A 21,711-nucleotide genomic window follows, 5' to 3' on the forward strand; every position below is an offset into this window, starting at 1 on the left:
TATCTGTACTGCCTTTCCCACATACATACTGTTCATGTGTGTAGTCATTACTGTTCATTAATCCTTATATTTTTGCAGGTCGTGAAAACTTATTAGCGTCACAAAATGAAGGTGTCGAGGGTCTGGCATTGGACTGGGTTTCTGGGAATCTTTACTACATCGATAGTCGCAAAGGAACCCTAAATGTACTTTCGACAAAAAAGCCCGAACATCGAAAAATTTTACTTACTGATCTAAAGCGTCCCAGAGCCATTGTTGTACATCCCAACAAAGGGTTAGTTGTTAAAATACTTTTGTTTACTTTAGCTATAAATTGTATTTTGAAATAGATATAAATATATTTATTGTACAATAGTGTGAATACTGGAGATTATCTCCATTACTGTATATGGGCACAAAGTTTATGTGAGAAAGTTTTCGAGGTATAGAGATTATATTTTAACAAAGATAATATTTGAATTTACAAGAATAATTTTAATTGAATTTCATTATTATCTTCTTGCAGGTTTAATGTATCCCATTTGGTTGCCCCTCAAAGATAAGATTGTACTGTCTATGAGGGAGCAAATAATGCAGTCAGGCAGGGAGACATTCTAGGTATGGGTGAATGCTAGATCAGGGGAGCACTTGAGGAGATCATCCAGCTAAAGTCATCCATAAAAAGCTCAGAATTTATATTAAGCCTTTCCTAGCCTTCCAGGGATAGAAGGATTTCGCAAACTAGTAGTTGAATTATTCAGAAGTAGTGGTTAGTGACCTGTAGCGCAGTTGGCTCACAACTGATTGGACCCGAGTTTGATTCTTTAGCAGGGAGCAGGGCGAGATGTTTGACTGTGTTTTCTTGCACTTGATGCCTCTGCTCACTTTGAAGTAAATAGGTACTCGGGAGTTAGGCGACTGTTGTGGGTTGCATTTTGGGGAAAGTCAATCCATGGTCTAGTGGAACAACGATGAGACTTGGTATTTGGTTTCTATCACTGAAAATGTGAAACCACGATGTCACCATTGTCACTAGATTGTAGTACTTGACTCAACACCAAGTCTCATCATTGGCTTCATGTTGAAAGGGAAAGTAGAGAATTATATTAAAATTAAATAACTTTTTCATCCATTGGAATGGTGTTTCAATGAGTAGTTGGCATATGCATATACATACTTAATATTTTCAAGAACTGTATGTGGGGTCTCTGATAGGTAGGGTCTTACAGTTAATGATGCACAAAATGATGGTTTATTTGGTGAGTGAAATAAATTCTTTCATGGTCCTTTGGTAGACAATTTGGGTGACTGGCACTGGATACTGGGCATCTTCAGCCATATTCCTCACCATCGTGTGGATGGGAGCCGATCTGTTAGCCTTGGCTTGGTCTCGGAGCTTCTCTTGCCTGTTGTTGCGTGGAGTATGGCCAAAGTAGGAGAGGAAATAATGATTACTTTTCTCGGCAACTAGACTTCTACTTTAAAGATAGACATGGACAGCAGACATAACAGCCTGCTTTTGGTTTCGTGTTCTAAGTATTTTGATTATTCAACATGCCACAAGCTATGGATTGTGAGATGTACTATGGTCCTGATTGTTGTCTTTTTGTCTTGTGCATTTTCCATGTTGGGTCTACAACTGTTATCAACCGTGACTATGCAACATCTGTGGAGTTTATACATCTACTGTGTATACAGTAGATGCCAAGTTGTAAACAATAGTACATATCTGTTGCTGCTGGAGGTTGACTTTTAATAACTTTTGAATGTGTTCTGCAGGATCCTCTCTTCTTTAATGAGGCACTAGCTGATCATGTTGCTTCAACTTGGGTGTTGAATTTTCGCAATAGGAAAGGCTCTGTGTGAGTTATCTTACCAGTTACTTTACTGGTAAGAAGGGCTTCTAAAGAGTTTGAATGCATGGGAATTGTTAGTTTCTGTTTGATTCATATTTGCTGGACGACCTTCAACAATCCCACTTTCATATATGCTGGACGACCTTCAGCAATCCCACTTACCAGTTTGACATTGCAAAGATGTTTGTAAAGGTCTCCATGGTGCTGGTACCTTTTCATAACCCTACCTGATCACATAGTTCTCTTCCCCAGAAATAGAAATTTTCCCGTAGGTGGCAACCTAGTGAGTTACCATTCATTTAAATTAGATTTAAATAATTTTGACATACAGGTATATCCATTATTTGCACAGATGATATTCGGTATAATAACAAAAACAATTTGTTATGCTCTTCAGGTATGTGTTTTACTCTGAGTGGGACCGTCCAGCCAACATCAGCCGAGCTCATCTTGATGGATCAAATGTTATGGTGTTCCGCAATGTTTTGCTTGGGTGGCCAAATGGTCTTTCAATAGATTATAAAACAAATCGTATATACTGGTGTGATGCCCTTCTTGATCATGTGCAGCATGCCAATTTGGATGGCACAGATGTTCAGACTATCAGCTCTCAGAGCATTAGACATCCGTTCTCCCTTGTTATTTATAATGGTTAGTAAACTGTTTTTAATGCTAAATTTACTTTTACAATTATTAAACATTTATTAGTCATGATACTGTATTGTACATGTATAATTTTGAGTATAAAATGTAAAATTTTGAAAGAGCTTATTGAGCTAATGGTTATGCTAATAGTTATCAAATGCTTTGTAATATGGCAATCTGTTATGTCTCCGTCTCCTGCATTACCTACAGATTGGCTTTATGTGACTGATTGGCGTCGAGATGCCATTCTACGGATGAATAAAACTGATGGTTCGCAGGAGAGAACTGTAGCACAGGTTGCTGAAAGCAACCGCTTGTATGGCATCCGTATCTACAGTCGCAGCGCCCAGGAAATTGCTTACGGGCACCCATGCAATAATAATAACCAGTGTGAGAAATTCTGTTTCCCAGTGCCGGATGAAGATACAGGAAATCTAAAAGCAAAGTGTGATTGTCCCGTAGGAGAAAAAATTAACTCTGATGGCTTGACTTGTGCAGTTGATCCTGATGCTGAGCCATTGGATCCATCATGTGCACCATGGGATTTTACTTGCTCCAATGGCCGCTGTATACAAAAAACTTGGGTGTGTGACGGTGATGACGACTGCTTAGATAACTCGGATGAAGAGCAGAACTGTACTGAGGCCACGTGTCGTGAGGAAGAGTTCCAGTGTGGTTCTGGTAGATGCATTCCCAACACCTTCAAATGTGACTCCGATAATGACTGTGGAGATTTTTCAGACGAGACTGGGTGTGTCAATGTTACTTGTGAAACGTCATATTTCCAGTGTGACAATGGCCGCTGCATCCCCATGAACTGGAAATGTGATTCTGAAAATGATTGTGGAGATAGCTCTGATGAAGGGGATTTTTGTGCCAACAAAACGTGTTCTTACTTCCAGTTTACTTGCCCGAGCACGGGTGCTTGCATACCACAAGCTTGGGTGTGTGATGGCGACAATGACTGCTATGACAATAAAGATGAAGAAGGATGTCCACCTATAGCATGTACAGCTGCTCAATTCAAATGCAATAACCAAAAGCAGTGTATCCATGAATCCTATAAATGTGATGGAATCCCAGATTGTGATGATGCTTCGGATGAATTAGGATGCCCCACTGTTGGGCCAGATGAGTGCAATGATGAGAGTCAATTCAAGTGTGAAAAGTCAGGTATTTGCATCCCAAAGAGCTGGAGATGTGATGGAACTTCAGACTGCGAAGATTCTTCAGATGAACCCAGCACTTGTGGACAGGTTGGTTTTGAGATATAAATAAGACTTTACTATTAAAATAAAGTTAACGATTTATAGTACTTAACACTGATAGCAGTAATGACAACTAAAAATGTGATTTTTTCTGCACCTGAAAGTGAAGTACAGGGTACTGTACATATTTTCCAGCATATTGTCATTTTTTAAAATAGTTTAATGCTTTCAGGTAACATGTCCCAGCAGCCATTTTCAGTGTAAGAACTCCAGATGCATATTCCATTCATGGTTATGTGATGGAGAGAATGACTGTGGTGATGGGTCTGATGAGGACAATGATCAAGCCTGTGGAAAACCAGCGTTCAAGTGAGACGAGTTACCATTTTAAGATACTGTATTAAGCATTATACCCATTTGCCCCTCTATTGCCCACTCTAATTTATAATTCTTATTATAAATAGAATATGTTCTTCATAATTGTTATACGGGGCATTCCCTTCCTTGTCACTATCCATCTTGCCTGCCCTACTTGCCTCCTGCAAGCAACAGCTGCATTTTTCAAACTAAAATAATTATTTTATAAATCTGTATACAACAATGTAAGGCTAACTTGTATCATACCTCAACATTGAGATTATTTAAATGAGATGTTACTGGATTTTGGAGTAGCAGGTGTTGCCAAAATTTACTTTAAATGTATGTGAAGTAATTCAAGTACACAGAGAAGGCCAAAATTTACTTTAAATGTATGTGAAGTAATTCAAGTACAGTACACAGAGAAGGCCATAAAGAAGCTGAGAGAAATAAAGAAGTGAGCACACTCTGGTAACACTACCAGCAGTGTACCGGTCAGACAAATGTGTTCAATAAGTGACAATTTTCCTATGCTCAGGGCATTGTTTTTAACTAATATAGAAAAACAAAAACCTTGTTTTGAATACTGTAATATTTTTCTGTGCCCATATAGATAATGTTTGATGTAACTCGAATGCATTCCAAAGGGTTCAGCAACAATTGTTGTTCATACAAAATTTAGTTCTACATATAATACCCACTCTATATACCTTACCTGTAATTCCTGAAGAAGTTGTAGTGGAAAATATTAAATATATTTAGGTCTCTGCTCTGCATTTGGCATTCTGTTAAATTTGCCTCTGGTAATGTTTGAAGAATTATCAGCATTCAAGGCATTGGTAGGTAATGACATGATAAATTCTGATTTGAATTATATTATACATTGTAAACACTTCTTCACCATGATGAGGATATCCAATATCTTGTTTTTCAAAACATGTTTGTTCCTCTACTATTTGTTTCTGGATGATAACTTCAGTACACCTCAACTATTACAATATATAATGAAATTCATGTAATTGTTTAATGTTGTGTTTGGTTAGTGAAACCTTTTTTACAGCCACTTAGGGAATTTATTTTGTTAGGGATTAAGGGAGGTCAGTGTTTTCAGGTCATATTTCAAGAATGCACTAGCCAGTCTACATCAGATTTAGCATATTTATAGGACTCTGCTTAGTTAACTTTAAAAAATGAATAAACCTTGTGTGTGTGTTTTACAGATGTGGTGCTGGGATGTGGATGTGTCGGGGAGTCCTGGACACTTGTGTAAACAACAGTCAGGTGTGTGACGGCAAGAAAGATTGTCCAAATGGAATTGATGAAGGACCTGGGTGTTCTCAAAAAGACTGTGAGGGTGCAGAGTTGGATTGCTCGGTTAATTGTATGCAAACACCAAACGTAAGTCATTTCTGTACGATGTATATTTACTGTGCTTTTTTTTTTTAATAATTCTTATTGGTATGAGAACAAGTGGTCATTGCCACCTTTGGCACACTACCATGGCTAAAGTAATTTCTTATAACTATCATAGCTATTTTTAAAGATTTGGGATAGATTTTGGCATAACTGACTTCCTAAGTTTATTCCCATATTCACTATTAGTACAGTACTTTGAAGGAATACTACCTTACATCCCATTGACTTGTTCGTGTTTCCAGGTTTCACTAATGTCCTCAAGGTCTACTACTTCTCATCTACAACAGTCTGGTCTGGTCATCATTTGTGTCTTGAATTTACTGGAAATTACTAGTGTAAATGTACTTGATGTATTTTCTCATTTTCTCAGGGTCGCCAGTGCACTTGTAATAAAGGTGAACGACTTAAGGAGGGCAGTGATACAGATTGTGAAGATATCAATGAATGTGATCCTCCAGGCATATGCTCCCAGAACTGTATGAACAAGAAAGGCACATATATCTGCTCGTGTTCTAAAGGATACATCTTAGATTCTAATAAGGCAACTTGTAAAGCCTTAAGTAAGTTCATGGTTACCATATATTTTACTTGGTGTTTAATCATTTCTGTGTAAACTTTGTGAACATCAGGTACAGCTTTGTTAATTTAACCAGTTAAAGTTCTTCTTTGTCCATCATGGATTGATTGAGCTGTATTATTATTTTACTTGATCTATTATATCTTAAAGTACTAAATTATAACTTTAACAAAATATTTATGTATACGTCACCTTGTATAGTAATTTTCTTTCAATTAATAATGTGGTGTTCAGCCAATCATCTTTTGGCCAAGTGTTTCCTTTACTGGTGTGCCATTTAGACATTAGGATTCACATTTTATTTTTCAATTAATGTGTGCTTGCCAGGGCACATTTGCTACTTCAATTAATTTTTGTGCAACTTAATTAATGTTGCCAAGCATGGTGATCATCATTATGACCACCACCACCAATTATTCTCTTACTTTTTTATACCCAAAATCCCACCCAAAATTTGAACCTGGAATTCCAAATTGCGAGTTGGGAACGAATCCGACTTTACTACCAGGATGTGACACAGAGCATATACAATCACCACAATCACCTTAACCACTTTTTAAATGTTTTTAAACTTAAATGGCATTATGGGAAATCATTCATTGTTCTGTAGCAGTCTCATTCGTGAAAAGGTCTAATCCCCCACTCCCTCACAAACTACATTAATTTTTTTTCTTTTATTGTAGACCGGTCAGATGCTTTCCTGGTAATCAGTAATCGCCGCAGCATCTTGATTGCTGATTTACACCAGCGAAGCTTGGAACGAGTTCCAGTGCTAGTAGAAAATGTTGTTGCGACAGCCTCTGATATGAAGAATGGCACTCTGTTTTGGTCAGATATGAAAGTCAAGCAAATTGCAAAACTGGAAAAGGGAGGTCAGCCAGAAGTGGTAAGTTAATCTGCCAGATCTTGTCACTGACAGTTAGAATTGTTCTCTCATTTTGTCATGGCTTTCCCTCTGTAATCTGCAGTTCAAGTCTGAATGAAAATGAGGTGGGCAACTCCTTGCTAATTTAATAACAGTATGGATGCTAACAACCGCTGGCAGTCTTGGGTAGCACCCAGGTGGCCAACAAACAGTTAACAAAGTAATGCTTGGCAATCTATATAAGGCTGAGTATTGCATAAATCTGATTTTTCTAAATACAGGTATAAACAACTGCATCAAGGAGCAATAATGGTCTGGTCTGGCTGTTGTTTGGTTGTGTCTTTGTGAGAATTGGACCTTACCTCTGGAAATAACTAAGTGGCCTGCTCTGAAAGAAAGAAACTTTTATCTACACTTAGTCATTTTCTTTTTCTTCGTGATACTTGCAGATTGCATGAAAGTTTTTCCTCCCAATGATTGCATGAGTAAGAGGCATGTTGAAAGATGTGGCACTCACAGTGGCCCATCAATATTCATCATTTGGCAGTTGGAAGTTATCGGTGTCTTCTATTTGTGTGAGGATAAAGACAACACTAAACATATGAGTAGAAATGGAACCAGGATGGCAAAGATGAGGAGTTGTGTTGATGGTGATAACAAAAGTGTTACTGTGCTATGGAAAGTGTGAGGTTTAGTCAAGAGACTGAGTTTGTGAGTTGAAGTATGTTTGAGAGTTAGTCACAATTCAAATAGGTTAGGGTAGGGAAAGTTAGAGTACATTAAGTAACATGGGGTTAATGTGTATAAGGTTAGGTTAGGTTGGGGCAGGTTAGTTGAGGATGGGTTATGTTATGCTGTCGTAATTTGGATCTTTACATCTGGGATGTGATTGCAGCGGTCTTCTTTGACGTGCCAGAAGTACAGAATGTTTAATATCTGGGAGTGGTTGGGGGATGTGTCATGGGAGAGTGTGGTTTACGTGGTTTTTCATTCAAAGTGCCAGGTGGTCGCTGGGAGGTTTGTACAGCTGAGGATTTCTTATTCTTGCCGGTGGTGCCGGTGGTGGGGGTTTGTGGCAAGTCAACCTGGGGAAGTGACTTGGGTAAGACGTACTAAGTAGTAATTTAGGAGTTTGTCAAGCATCAGTTCAAACGATTTATATACAGAAATGGTAGCTGCGTTAGGTTGGATGTCATTGTCTGTAGATGTGGATGAGGTTTACTTGTGTAAAGAATTTAGTTAGGAGTCGGTCCAGCGTCTTTTCTAGTACATTTTTAGTACACGTGACAAGCTTTTCAACAAGGTCGGGACTCGGTTGTACATTTTGTGGGAGAGGATTGGACTCTGGGGTTACAGGATTGTCAGTGACAGACATTTTGGGTACAAACAAAGGTTGTGGTTGATGATAGACTGAGTTAGGTTGTTTCAGTGTACTACTGTATTTCAGGTTATTGGTGTGGAGAGCCTTAATTTTTGCTGCTATGTATGAAGGACATTGTTTGAATGTAATGTCATGATTGCTACCACAGTTTGAGCAGGTGAGTATATCTGACACACTTTTTGTGTGTATTGGGAACCAGAGCATTTCCCACATATGATGTCTTTGGTGAAGCCTTTTGAGGTATGTTTGAAACCTTTACATCTGAAGCACTGAGTGGGACATGGTACATACACCTCTAGTTTATGGAGTAAGCCGTGAATCCAAACTCGATAAAGGGGAAAGAAGTCTAGAAAAGTAAGTAGGGCAGTGCCTGTATCACTCAGTTCTCTGTTTGTTCTACGCATAAATTTTTTGACTCCGAAGATTGGAATGTCATCTGCCTGAAGTTGTGCCTTGATGTTGTCTACACTAATGTCTACAACATGTCGGATTACTATACATATTTTGCTAATCGGTCACCTAGTGGTTTGTAGCACTTGACTTTGCATTCACAGATGTCAGTAACTTCTGAAAGCTCTAGTTCTTGCTGTGTTTGTGGTCCACTGCGATTAAGTTCCTTTGTTTATTTGGTCTGATATCGTGCACTTTGATCTTAAATACCTTGGGAATGGCATGATATAGGATACTTTGTGCCCTGCTATTTCCAAAAACACTCCTATCCTCATATGTATCATCATCAAAGGCAGTGACGAACATTTACAAACCAGGAGAATATGTCCTACCTTGGCTGAGTGGAGGATGTTGGTACTCAAGCTGCGTGGGGGCGGGATGGTCTCCATTTACCTCTGGATGCTGGTGGTGCTTTGCCTCTAATTTATTTGCCTTACTGTGATGTGTACTGACCAGGAAAACTCCCTCTAGATCCTCCTCTAAGACTGAAAGGCCATCTTGATCTAAATGCCATGCCATGTAACAGTGGTTTCTTAAAACCCTCAAAGGTATCGTGAATGTTTGTAGGAGAGATGCTGTATGCACCTCCAGCCGTCACCATGTTGCCTCACTCATTTTATTACATTGGTTAGTGTTTCAGAGTGTTAGTGTCTCTTTGCTGTTTCTATAGAAATAACTTGTAATCTGTACTTTTACTCAGTCATGTTAGTCATAACATTAAAATTTGTATGTATTTATTTGTTTGAACAAATGTTTCAGATTATTGGTAGTGGGTTGGACCTTGTGGAAGGCTTGGCTTATGACTGGATTACTGGTAATATATACTGGGTTGATTCTCGCCTTAATGCTTTGGAAGCTTCAAGGAGAGATGGTACACACCGCATGATTCTGCTCAATAAAAACATATCACAACCAAGGGGACTCTGCATTGACCCTTTAGAAGGGTAAGTACGTAATACAGTCCATTGTTATTGATGTTGTTGTTTCATGGAATCTGACACATTGATAATAGGAGTAGAAAACAGCATATAACACTGCAATGCCATTATTAGAGAATGTGTTGATAAATAGGAGTGAGCATGGCAGGAGAAACTGTTTTATTTGTGATGAACTTAGTGCTCAAAACGAAAGAAACATCTCAGAAGAATTTTCATCCATTCTGTGTAGTATGATCAAAAAATGTTTCCTGTATAATCTAAGTGGAGTCTCACAAGTTAAAGGATATCATTGAAGCTTTTATTACTAATACTTCTGGATATGAATCCTCATACTTTTTTGGCATTATTTTGAACATATGGTTTGTCACTTTGGTTTTGAGTTCACTACAAGTCATAGCTTCAAAATAATAACAATAATATTATACAGTACAGTTATTGCAATTTAACTATTGTATTGTTTAGCCGATATTTGGTACCTCTGTTTTTTTATTTTTTTCAAGGCTTAAAAGCTTACATTCATCAAAGAGAACTGCTTTTTAACATTTTCAGTTCATTTTTAGTGTCAGTTTAGGTTCTGTAACATTAAGTAATGTGACTGTAATACAGATAGCTGTGTATTTTAGTGTTCTTGGAAAGTCGGCTCATTTTGCTGTTACTCTCCTGTATTTAAATCTATTTGGGGAAAATAACATCATCTGGACAGAGCCCTGAGGTACCCCACCGCCCACTGATTCCCACTTTGGTTCTGTAGTTGTAATGGCTTTGTACTTTCCCATGATAATTCCCTTCCTTTCCTTTTATGCTGACACTTCATATTTTTGTGTGTAATAAATAAACCCTGATCTCGTTAAAAAAGTTCCCTTTAGTGCTCTGCACTTCTGAATTCTAGGTACATAATATTAAAATTTTTGCCAATCTTCTGTTTCAAATATGTTAGAAAACCAGTGGAATTAAATTTATTAAACATAACTAACAATTGCACTGCAAGTCTGCATTTATTGCACTGCATTTATTAAGGTATATTTTTCACATTAGTATAAAAGATATTTATGATTGTTTCTTTGATTTTGATTTTCCCACATTTGAAGTTTTCTTCAAATTGAATTACTTAGTGAACTATACACTAGGTAGCTTGCCAGTGATCTATATTCAGTTATAAAATCAGCGACTACATTTGCAACCTTCCATCATTCTGGAACAAACTCTAGTGAACTATTTAATATATTTGATAAGGCTTCACTAGGGTCTTCCTTGCATTTTAAGACCGCATGGCATAATTTCCTTTGCTCTATGCTCTTATATTACATTTGTTCTTGACTCCTTTCACTTGCCATTCTACAGTTCACGCTGGTTGTTCTGGACTGACTGGGGTGAAAATCCTCGAATTGAACGTGTAGGACTTGATGGTCAGAAACGATCCGTTATCATCAACTCCAAGATCTTTTGGCCCAATGGTCTTACTGTGGACATTCCAAATAGAAGGATCTACTTTGCTGATTCCAAACTTGACTACATAGATTTCTGCAATTATGATGGGACTGGAAGACAGCAAGTGAGTTCATTTAATTATTTTTTTTTATATATTGATATTTACATTAAATGTAAACTTTCACATTTATTTTACTATTTCCTAACATTTTCTTAAGTCATATTATTTAACTTCTGCAAGTCAATTTCCTATCCCGTTACCACCAGTTTTGAATCACACCACTTCAAAAAAAAAATTATATATAATTTTACTATCACATAAATCCTAAGTTTCCTATAATATATAATTTAAATGATCATAAATATACATTTTTACTGATAAACTTTTATGCAGTATACTTTATATAATTTGTTACTGAGGTTTGATGATCTGTTTATAGTTTTGCTAGTTGCTAGAATATGTGTATAAATATCATAATATAAACAAATTAGAACATCCTGTACCTCGTTATATAAATATTTTCAAAATACTTTCAAGTTACAGTTGTCCATTACAGCTTTAGTACTGTTACAGTAGTTACTGTTGGGTCACAGTTACAGCAGTCAGTCACTGTTAGGTCATGGTTACAGCAGTCAGTTACTGCTAGGTCACAGTTACAGTTGTTATAGATTAACTTGTTAAGTCATCGATAATCTAAATTGTCCTCATTTTTAATTAGTCTGATCATTTAATAGAAAACCAGCCTCCTTACAGTTTTATTCTAATCCTGTTGTAAATAATCCTGTTTTATTTCAGGTACTGTCTCAAAGCCACTACCTGCTTCATCCACATTCCTTATCAATCTTTGAGGACAATGTTTACTGGACAGACCGTCAGCTCAATAGAGTTCTCTCGGCTCACAAGTTCAGCGGTGATAATGAGAGCGTTGTGTCACATCTGGTGTCACAACCTCTAAGTATTCACGTTCACCATCCTGTTTTACAGGTACGTGCAATGAAGTATGGTGCTTAAGGCAGTGTTGGAGAAAGTTGCATGTTAACAGAAAATTGTAGTGTACTGTATACACAAAGGATATTGTATGTCTTCTGGTTGCTAGGTCATGGTGTCATGGCATGTAATTTATTTAAGAGCAATTTGTGCTTGTAAAATACATTAATATACTTGGTTAATATACTTAATCCATATATTTAATACAATATTCTTGAATTATCATCATTACAATTGTTATATTTTCTCACAAACAGCCTACTGAGGAAAATCCATGTGCATCCAACCCATGTGCACATCTTTGCCTCCTTAAACAACCTACTGGTTATACATGTTTATGCCGCCCTGGTTATAAGATTCATGGTAGCAAATGTAATCCAGGTAAGTTGAATATCAGTGTTTATCATCCTATATATTCCCTTAAATGTCATTCAGTTTGTCATCCTGGGCAGGGCGAGACAGCTTGGCGCGTCTCCTTACACCAGTTTTCTCTGTTGACCTAGCGGTAATTAGGAACTTGGTTGTTACTCGACCGTTGTGGGTCGCTTTCTGAGGAATGGTCAAATACTGTTCCTGTTTGAGAAAACTTTGAATTTCCCACAAAGAAACATAGAAACAATAATTAAAAGTATTAACAATTGTGTTACCCACAACTTTTCCTCCTTTATGAGAGTGACATACAGTAATGCCCATTGTCTGAGACAGGAAGCCTGTACATAAGCTTGTATGGCGGTTTCTCCCCCTTAGGTCACACTACTGACCTTTCCTAGGATGCAACCCACAACAATGGCCTAACTCCCAGTTACTTATTTACTGCTAGGTGCACAGAAGCATCATGTGAAAGGAAAGAAGCTCAAACATTTCTGCCACATCCAGGAAGTGCACCTTGGATTCAAGGATCCAAAGGATCGAGAGTCAAGAACCACTGTACACCAGGACCCTATAGAATTATGCAGAAATATTACCATTTAGATAAATAAGAATTTAAAAAAAAAAACATGATTAATATTAAATGGCAAAGAGATTACAAGTAGGTGGAGAGAATACTTTAGAAGTATAAATCATCTAATTGTACTTGCATAATTGTGCTTGTGTGGATTGGGCTTTGGCTCTTTCATCATGGTTCTCAACCTTCAATCAACTGGTGTACAGGTTCTTGAGCCTATTGGAGTCTGCCTCCACCACTGTAGTTCTGTAGTTTCTAGTACATTCTACCTGTTCATTTCTCTGACACTGAAAAAATTCATTCTAATGTCATTCTCTCATTTGGGTGTTTTAGTTTCCACTTGTTTACCCTTGTTAATGTCCCATGTGGAGGTGATAAAAGAGAAGTTAATGTGAACAGCAAACGTGACCAAGAATCTGGAACAAGACCTGGATTGAAATTGAAACAAAAAAATTATTAATAATAATAACAAATAAATCATTGCTCTGAATTGCTGGTTCTAGCTTGTAAACTCCAAAGTTAAAATTACCAAGTTACATGTTTGTGTTATTTTTGACTCTCAATCAATCAAGAGTTGCCAAGGAGTTAGGCAACTGTTGAGGGGCTGCATCCTGGAGCAGGGCAGTATTTCCATCTTGTGGGGGACCTCAGTACAAGCCTAACACAACACACACACACACACACACACACACACACACACACACACAGTTTAGGTTGCTTAGCGTTATATGACAAAGAGTGCTGGGAAGACGGGACACCATGAGCGTAGCTCTCATCCTGTAACTACACTTTGGTAATTACACACACACACACACGTGCGTGCGATTCATGTACCTAACAAAATGAATAATATACAGTAGTAGCAATAATAATAAAAATAATAATAATAATAATAGTAATAACAATATTAATTATTACTGCAGGCGATGAGTCACAATAACGTGGCTGAAGTATGTGACCAGACCACACACTAGAAGGTGAAGGGATGACGATGTTTCAGTCCGTCCTGGACCATTATCATTATCATCGACCATTATCAAGTCGATTACAGTCGACTTGAGAATGGTCCAGGACGGACCGAAACATCGTTGTCCCTTCACCTTCTAGTGTGTGGTCTGGTGAACATTAATTATTACTATTATTATTACTACTGTATTTCCAAACTCCAATTGCTGATTCCACTCAATAAAGGTGCAACCTTATTTAAAATTGTAGTACAGTATTGCTTTTCATGATGTTTTTGTACTTTATATTATTGCAAGGAATATTTGAAAGGTTGGGTGAATGAATCTTACCGGAATAGTTGAAAGATTTCATAGATTTTATTTTAGCACCAGTTACTTGCATATGTACTTTTGTACATAAAATATTTATATTTATGATCATTATTAATTGCACTTCTAGGAGAATTTTCATAAGAAAAATATATGTGATAATTATTATTTTTACTTTGTAACATTGCTAAGGGGTCCTTAGTCTTGGTGAGGATTCCCATATACTGTACTAATACAATTCAGTCTTATATTTACCTGTAATAATTTTTCAGAGGAAACACCATACTTAATGGTGATGAAGGGAAGCCAGATAGTGGATGTAGCCCTTACTCCGGGTGAAAAAGGTGCTGCTGGATTCCTCACACCAATTGTGGGCGTGGAAAATGGACTCCAACTAGATTATGATCGTAACAATGAACGTGTCTTCTGGATTGAGGCCATCATGAAGGATAGTGAGAATGTATGCTATACTACATTAATGTTAAACCTTAAGGGGGTGGAGTAATGGGTCTGTTGGTTACCTACTGGTATTATTTTTGTAATGTGATTATACAAAAATATCTTTGTTTAAACCACTTACTAATTTACCATTGTGGTTGATTTTGTGTACAGGTACTCATTTATTTAACAAAATGGTTGAATAAGGTTGAATTTGGTTAAATTAAAGATGGAATAAAAACAATATGTTATGTTTGGTAAAGTTAAGATTGATCTTACAATCATTTTAATATAAACCATTGTAGCAACTGATATTGCATAAGCTGTATATGTTAATCGTATTTGTTTTTCTCCAGGGTACAATCTATACAATGAGCATTGGAGGCGGTAATAGGTCAACTTATTTGGATTTGGGAATTGTTGGATCTCCTTACACCATGGCCTGGGATTGGGTCGGTCAAAATATGTATATTGGGAACCGAGTTGCCAACAACATTGAAGTCCTTAAACTAGATGGCAAGAACAAATACCAAAGTGTGATCTTGGACAACAATGGCAATGCCACTGGTGTAGGCAGACCCAAGAGTATGTGTCTTGATCCTGTGGATGGGTAAGTACTCTTTCTTTTATGCTGCAGCAAAAGCCCTAACTCTAAGGGCTTTTGTCATTTGCTTTGTACTGAAGCACAAGCTTAGTTCACCTCAGAGGTCTGGGATGGGTGCATGACAGGAGTCCAATTATTTTCTAGTAAATTTGTTCTTATGAACTTGAACCACTTGGTTGTTACCTTAAGCAATGTTCCACTCAGGACAACTTTCTTATTCTTTATGTAGTGGAGGTCTTTTCAAGCTGTCCCCAGTGGGCCACAAGTTAGTTAAGAGAAAGACTAGAGAATTCTCAAGAAAGCCATAAGTAACCTCCAGAAGATTATCTACCGTCTTAAAAACCTCTTTTTAGGCAATACTTAGACTGAAACAGTCTACCAAGCATTAATCTGCTAATAGCTAGTTTAACATTTGGCCACTACTCCAATCCCCGACGAGGTAACAGCACTAGTACAGTAATCAAAGGTGCAAGGGGGATGCCACACCACTTTCTTCTCTAGCTCTCCTGAGCATAAGTCACCAGTCAACAAGGAGCCAAACCATAAATAAAATGTCAATAGTTCATCCTGAGACACTTTTGTGCAGTAGGCATATGCTGTATAGTGGACACTTGTATTTGTCAGTAAGTGTTGCATACACATTCATAGGTATGCCATGTCCATGTGTGATTTGTTCCTCTTATTGGATCTCATTGTTAGTATTGTTACTTCTTTCATGAACCTTTGTTTTTATTCAGTCATGGGGCATGCCCTCACCTCTTTGTAGGTGCTTCATGACATCCAGGTGGAGGTTTGTACCTCCACAGCAGTTAGTAATGGGGACTTCATTCACAATTGAGCTAGATGCTCCGTGACGCAATTTCAAAGGGGCTGGACAGTGTTTTGATGATGACGAATATCATCTTTGCTGTTTCCTGATTTCTCCGTTAGAGTGCAGGGTAGTTTCCACCCTAATGTGTCCTCTGTGTCAGGTTTAGGCATTGACTCTGCTCTAGCTGTAGTCTTAAAAAGCAGCTTGTCATCTGTGTGCTCCCACACTAAAATATTGGTGCCAACAACCCAACTCTTGCTGTGCTGGATCCTGAGTGCATTATTCTCTTTTTGATAAGAAATTGGATCTCTTGGACCAGTCGACCTCTCCATCTGATCCTTAGGACTAGAAGGGTGCTGCTTGTTCCCCAAGTCCAGGCATATATCTTTTCAACCTCACCTCTGGATGAGGCTCCCAAATACATTTGCTTGGTTACCATGCATGTTTTGAAGGGATCAGTTTGAGACCACATTATCATTTTTATCCCCTTGAGAGGATGTTTCTATGAGGGCCAAAGTCCCTACCTATTAGCTTCCTCACTGCTTGCATGTAGGATTCTCATGGGCAGAACTCCACAATTGGCTCTTCCCCTTCGCTGGTGAGGGTATGGTTGCATATTTTGTTTATTGATGAGAAATGTTACAGAAGAGGCCACATGGTTTCCAGTTGATCATTTGTGAGCTTTTGTACACAGGTATGTACACAAGGTACGTATCTGCAGGTTGGGGAGTTCCATTACCCCTTTGCTCAGGTTGAATACTGTATGATGTCTTTACCTGTCAGCCTCAAGTTCAGTTCATGTGGGCCTGTGGAGGGCTCCAACACTGCAGTTTCCTTGGTTTTCTTGATATCATCTTCCTTTTTTTCAGGCCTAGACGTATTAGTTTTTATTCCTGTTGCAAGAGGAAAACTGTTCTTTGGAACTGGACTAAGCCTGTTAGTTCAGTTATACTCATTCTTTATAATTCTTTCTGGCTGACAGATAATACATTTTTCTTAGTGGAGAAGTGAAGTTTGTTCTGTGGTACTCGGGTCTTCGGAGGATTAGCAGGAGCTTGTCCTCATCATTTTGGGGCTTTAGCAAAGGACTTCTTTAACTCTATAGCCAGGTTGTATATCGCCAATTTGTTCCTAGGAATTTCATAAGTGCCTCATCCAGATTCCCTCTTTCTTGCCTCACTTGGTTGTGGCTATTTTCAAGGTTAGTATTGTGTTGGTGATGTAGTTAATCTACAGTCCTGGAAAGCTCTTCTCTTTGTAACTTGTCCAGGTCTGATTCCCAGCTCTCTTTTGCTCATTGTTTCCCTTGCAAAAGATTGGCAACTAGTGGTTTATAGGCTCTTAAGTTCTTTGTGTTCATTTTCTAAGCCTGCTTTGCCACCACAACCTGTGAGGGCTATTGAGAAAAGGTCCCCACTGCATTGGAGATGAAATGGTAAATCTGACCCCCTAAGCGAGAGGTAGCAGTGTTCCTTGGGGAATGAAATCTTTAAAGGGAAACACAAAGTGAACAGCTCAGAAAGGAGTGAACCACTCATGACTGGTTAACCTTGGAAGTTAGTGCATGAGCAGATCCTAGAATGTAAGTGTATATATTGATCTATGATATAGCTATTATTATGTAATTTTGTATTATAGGTTCATATACTGGCTGGATGATGGTGGTGTTGGTGTTCCTGCTAAGGTTGGTAAAGTTGGTATGGATGGTACTAATCCTGTCATCTTGTACAACTTTACAAATCTTCAACCAGAATTCATCACAATTGATATAGAAGCAAAGGAGTTATATTGGTCAACCAGTAATGAGGCTCAAGTAAGTCTTAAGAGTCTTTTTTTTTTTTAAATAGTTCTTAAACATTTATTTTTCATATATTTATTTTCACCCAAAAATGTACAAAATGTTGTCACTGTTGTGCTATAAAATAATAGCTTAGTATATTTAGATAGTTTATTAATGTGTTTCAAGTCATTCGAGCTGTGCTGGACGTTTTTTGAACATGTAAAGATAGAAAAAATGCATCGTAATTATTGTAACTGATAGGCGATATGTGATGTACATTTCTTTGTTCATATGTTTATTGCATGGGTTTAGGCTTAACAGGTTCCATCAGAATTTGCTTTTTCCTCCCTGATTTTGTTACAGAAATAGCTACCTAATTTGCATCATATAATAATAATAATTTATTTAGGAAAAGTACATACAAAGTTGCAGAGTTACAGCACAAACATTCTGTTTGATTTAAAGATAGAGGTAGTACATACAATACCTAAAGCCACTAGTACGTATAGCGTTTCAGGCAATATTTACAGCATACAGTGTATGCACTGTATGTCGATGCATTGTATCAGCATTCTAGACTCTGGTACATTGTTGTATGATATGTAACCCCTTTCCCCATCCCTCTGGCTACTCTTTAATTAATTTTATATGTAAAAATGTAATTTGGAAAATACCTTTACTGCTTTGTTATTGATTTGCTGGGATACATTCCGTGTATGAGGGGAAGATCCGACAAAGATAGACAGGTTATTATGGTTGGAGATATGTATGTATGTGGAGCTAAAGCGGCAGATGGTTTATCTAACTGTGCATTCCTTGTTTATTAATACTTGCTTATTAGTGTCTCCATAGAAATTTTGCCTTTTTAACTGTGTAGAATTATTTTTTATCTCTCAACTGATTTTTATTTCCAATTTCCACCTATGCCTTCTTATCCTATTTTCTCTCAAATTGAAAAAGCTGTCTCTGTCCATCTTTCTTATTAGAGAAATTAGACTCAATTCTTTAACCTTTTCTTCATATCTAAGCGCTCTTATTGCAGGCACTAGTGTTGTTACAAACCCTGAACTTTTTATTTTGTGTTTCAAGAGATACAGATTCCATGCTGGTGCTACATGTTCTAGTACTAGCCTGACATAGAATGTGTACTTGATTTTGGTTCTTATTTTTTCTGGATTTGCTGTTTAATCTGTTTCCATACATTATCTCCATTATATAGTCAAACACTATAGTACACTGATTACTGTCTCCCAGTGTTCTTCATACAACAGTTCCTACATTCTGGTAAAGCCACTAGCATACATAGCATTTCAGGCAGGTCCTTAATTTAAAATTTCCCTGGAATACAACCCGCCAAATAGTTTAACAACCAGGTACCCATTCATTGCTGGGTGAATAGAGGTGTACAGTTAAGGATTAACACTTACTCAATCCTCCCCGGTCAGGCTACGAATTCAGGCCAAATTGCTTGTGAAGCGAGTGTGTTACCACTACGCCATTGAAGACTTCATCTTTTATCTCGGTATCTGTCTCACTCTGGGTAAGGTCTGACATTGCCAGTGTATCCTCTTCCCTTACCATTTTTGACTGTAGTATGTTCTGCTTTAGAAAGTACTGTATATACCTACCAATTTCACCTTCTTGTGCCATCGCCACTGAGGGTATCCTTCGTCTTCCAGTCTTTTTCCCTGAATCAAATTACCAAAGACTAGGAAGCTTTGCTCTTGTTCCACTTGCCACTGTTGCTGCTCTCTGTAATTACTTAAGTACTTACCGAAGTGTAGTTACAGGATGACAGCTACACTAGTGGTGCCTCATCTTCCCAGCACTCGTTGTCATATAATGCTTTGAAATTACTGACGGTTTTGGCCTCCACCACCTTGTGTGACCTGTAGACTGTTTTTATTGTTCTTATCATGCTCTTCTGCCTGCTGATTGCTAGGGCTTATACATCACCACATCAAAATATATATGGATATTTTCCTGTGGAATTTTATATTAGGAGGGGCTTTTTTTCTAAAAACATTCTCAGAACATATGTAAATTTATAGATAATATATACATGGAGAAGATATAAGTGGAGCACAGATGAGCAGAAATCCTTAATAGATTACGTAACAATAGATGGAAGAATGATGGAAGAATTAATGTGAGGTAAAATAATAATAGTCATGTTGTTGTTGCTGAATTTAGAACACAGTGTTATGTTGATCAAATTCAGGATTTGAATCAAATTTGGTGTTCAACCTAAGAGGGACTAAGAGAAGGATGTTTAAGGCAATAGTGAAAAAATACAAATAAATGAGATATATTGTAAGTCTGAACATTTAGTATAAATAACTTTTCACTGCATATATTTCTTGTTCTCTTGGAAACAGCTTATTTTTATAAGGTTAATACAAATCTGTTCGTTTAAAGATATTATCAAAATTGCATAAAACAGTTTGTTAATGAAAGTGCCTTTACATGCAGCCAGGAGATGAAGTAATCCAAGCTGAGGTAAAAATGTTTTAATCTGCTACTGTTCTAATATTCTTTTGTAAGTGCGTGTATATTTAAATTATGGTTATTATTATACTAATTAATTAAATATATGTTCACTATAATATACAGTATTTACATTTTTGCAGATAATGACCAGTGATGTATATGGAGAAAATATAAGGACAATTCTTACAGAAGTAAACAACATTGCTCGGCCCAAAGCTCTAGCTGTGTATGAGAGTAGTACGTACACATTTGTGTTTGTTTATGAAGTATTGCTATGGGTAAATAATTTTGGTCTACACATTATTTTATGCTGAACTATTACATCTAACTTCATCTCCATATCAAGTGATGCAGATAAATCACATTGTAGCTTTCTATTTCACTAAATTCTTAACATACAAACAAGTGAAGTGTCTCTTTCATTCATTACTTTTTATACCTTGAAACTTTTCCACTATACAGTATTCAGTCTTAATACTTTTTCCTAATAATATGTCATATAAAATGCCTTTTTCTCAAGGTGCTGATCTACACCTATACATCATTCCCAGTGCTGGCCTTTCAGTATATTCTTTATAGCTGTAATATCGGAATACATTTGTTCATTTTCTCCTTAATTACTCTCTATCCTCGTATCTAACTTATTTATTTGTAGCTTTATATATTTTCTTGTTGTATAAGAAAATGGGCTCATTGAGCCCATCTTGTTTTCATTATACATAGTGCTGAACACATTATGATATTGCATGGCATAATATTCATCCATGATGTGCACTCTTGCCATATCTTTGTATCACAGTAGCCATTCATTCATAACCCTTTTAACCAGTAAAAAATTTTGAGAGCTATTCTACGCTTGTCGGGTCACAGGCCAATTGTTGATTAAGTCACAGGCTTCGTCTTAGATAGATTTCTGAGGTATCACACTTGAATGTTCTCCAAGATCTTTTCTAGTCCCATTGGGCAAAATTATGACAGTAATCCAGGGTGACATTCTACACCAAGTACAGCAGGAATTTTTTCACAAATTTATGTTGGGTAACTGATGGGAGGCACTTGAAAAAAGTTTAGTTCATCGTTGAGGAATTGCAGGAAGTTCATTCACAGAATGAACTTCAAAGCACTTCCAAGCCATACATAGCATCACATGAATTGCCAAATAGTGTTCTTTTTGACTGCTGGTTTGCTCACCTGGATGCTACCCATGGTCACCACCAGGTGGAAGAACACACACCATCACTGTGGTTCTATAATACGAGCCATCTCATGTTCTTTCTAAC

The 21,711-nt window shown here is 37.3% G+C and overlaps 1 protein-coding gene across 3 annotated transcripts in view; it reads left to right on the top strand.

The window, feature by feature from the left end:
• Positions 1-21,711, top strand: part of mgl (low-density lipoprotein receptor-related protein megalin) — a 413,751-nt gene that overhangs the window by 351,604 nt on the left and 40,436 nt on the right. For all 3 annotated transcript variants that reach the window (XM_045766930.2, XM_045766931.2, XM_069318071.1), the window contains 15 exons: positions 79-274; positions 2,233-2,486; positions 2,691-3,736; positions 3,921-4,057; positions 5,266-5,443; positions 5,832-6,021; positions 6,722-6,924; positions 9,494-9,678; positions 11,014-11,224; positions 11,897-12,085; positions 12,346-12,469; positions 14,581-14,768; positions 15,103-15,356; positions 17,800-17,974; positions 20,572-20,668. In XM_045766930.2, the coding sequence (XP_045622886.1) occupies positions 79-274; positions 2,233-2,486; positions 2,691-3,736; positions 3,921-4,057; positions 5,266-5,443; positions 5,832-6,021; positions 6,722-6,924; positions 9,494-9,678; positions 11,014-11,224; positions 11,897-12,085; positions 12,346-12,469; positions 14,581-14,768; positions 15,103-15,356; positions 17,800-17,974; positions 20,572-20,668 (3,627 nt within the window). The remainder of the gene's footprint in view (positions 1-78; positions 275-2,232; positions 2,487-2,690; positions 3,737-3,920; positions 4,058-5,265; positions 5,444-5,831; positions 6,022-6,721; positions 6,925-9,493; positions 9,679-11,013; positions 11,225-11,896; positions 12,086-12,345; positions 12,470-14,580; positions 14,769-15,102; positions 15,357-17,799; positions 17,975-20,571; positions 20,669-21,711) is intronic.

The sequence above is a fragment of the Procambarus clarkii genome, chromosome 89, assembly GCF_040958095.1.
Source record: "Procambarus clarkii isolate CNS0578487 chromosome 89, FALCON_Pclarkii_2.0, whole genome shotgun sequence".
In the NCBI taxonomy this organism is placed as follows: domain Eukaryota; kingdom Metazoa; phylum Arthropoda; class Malacostraca; order Decapoda; family Cambaridae; genus Procambarus; species Procambarus clarkii.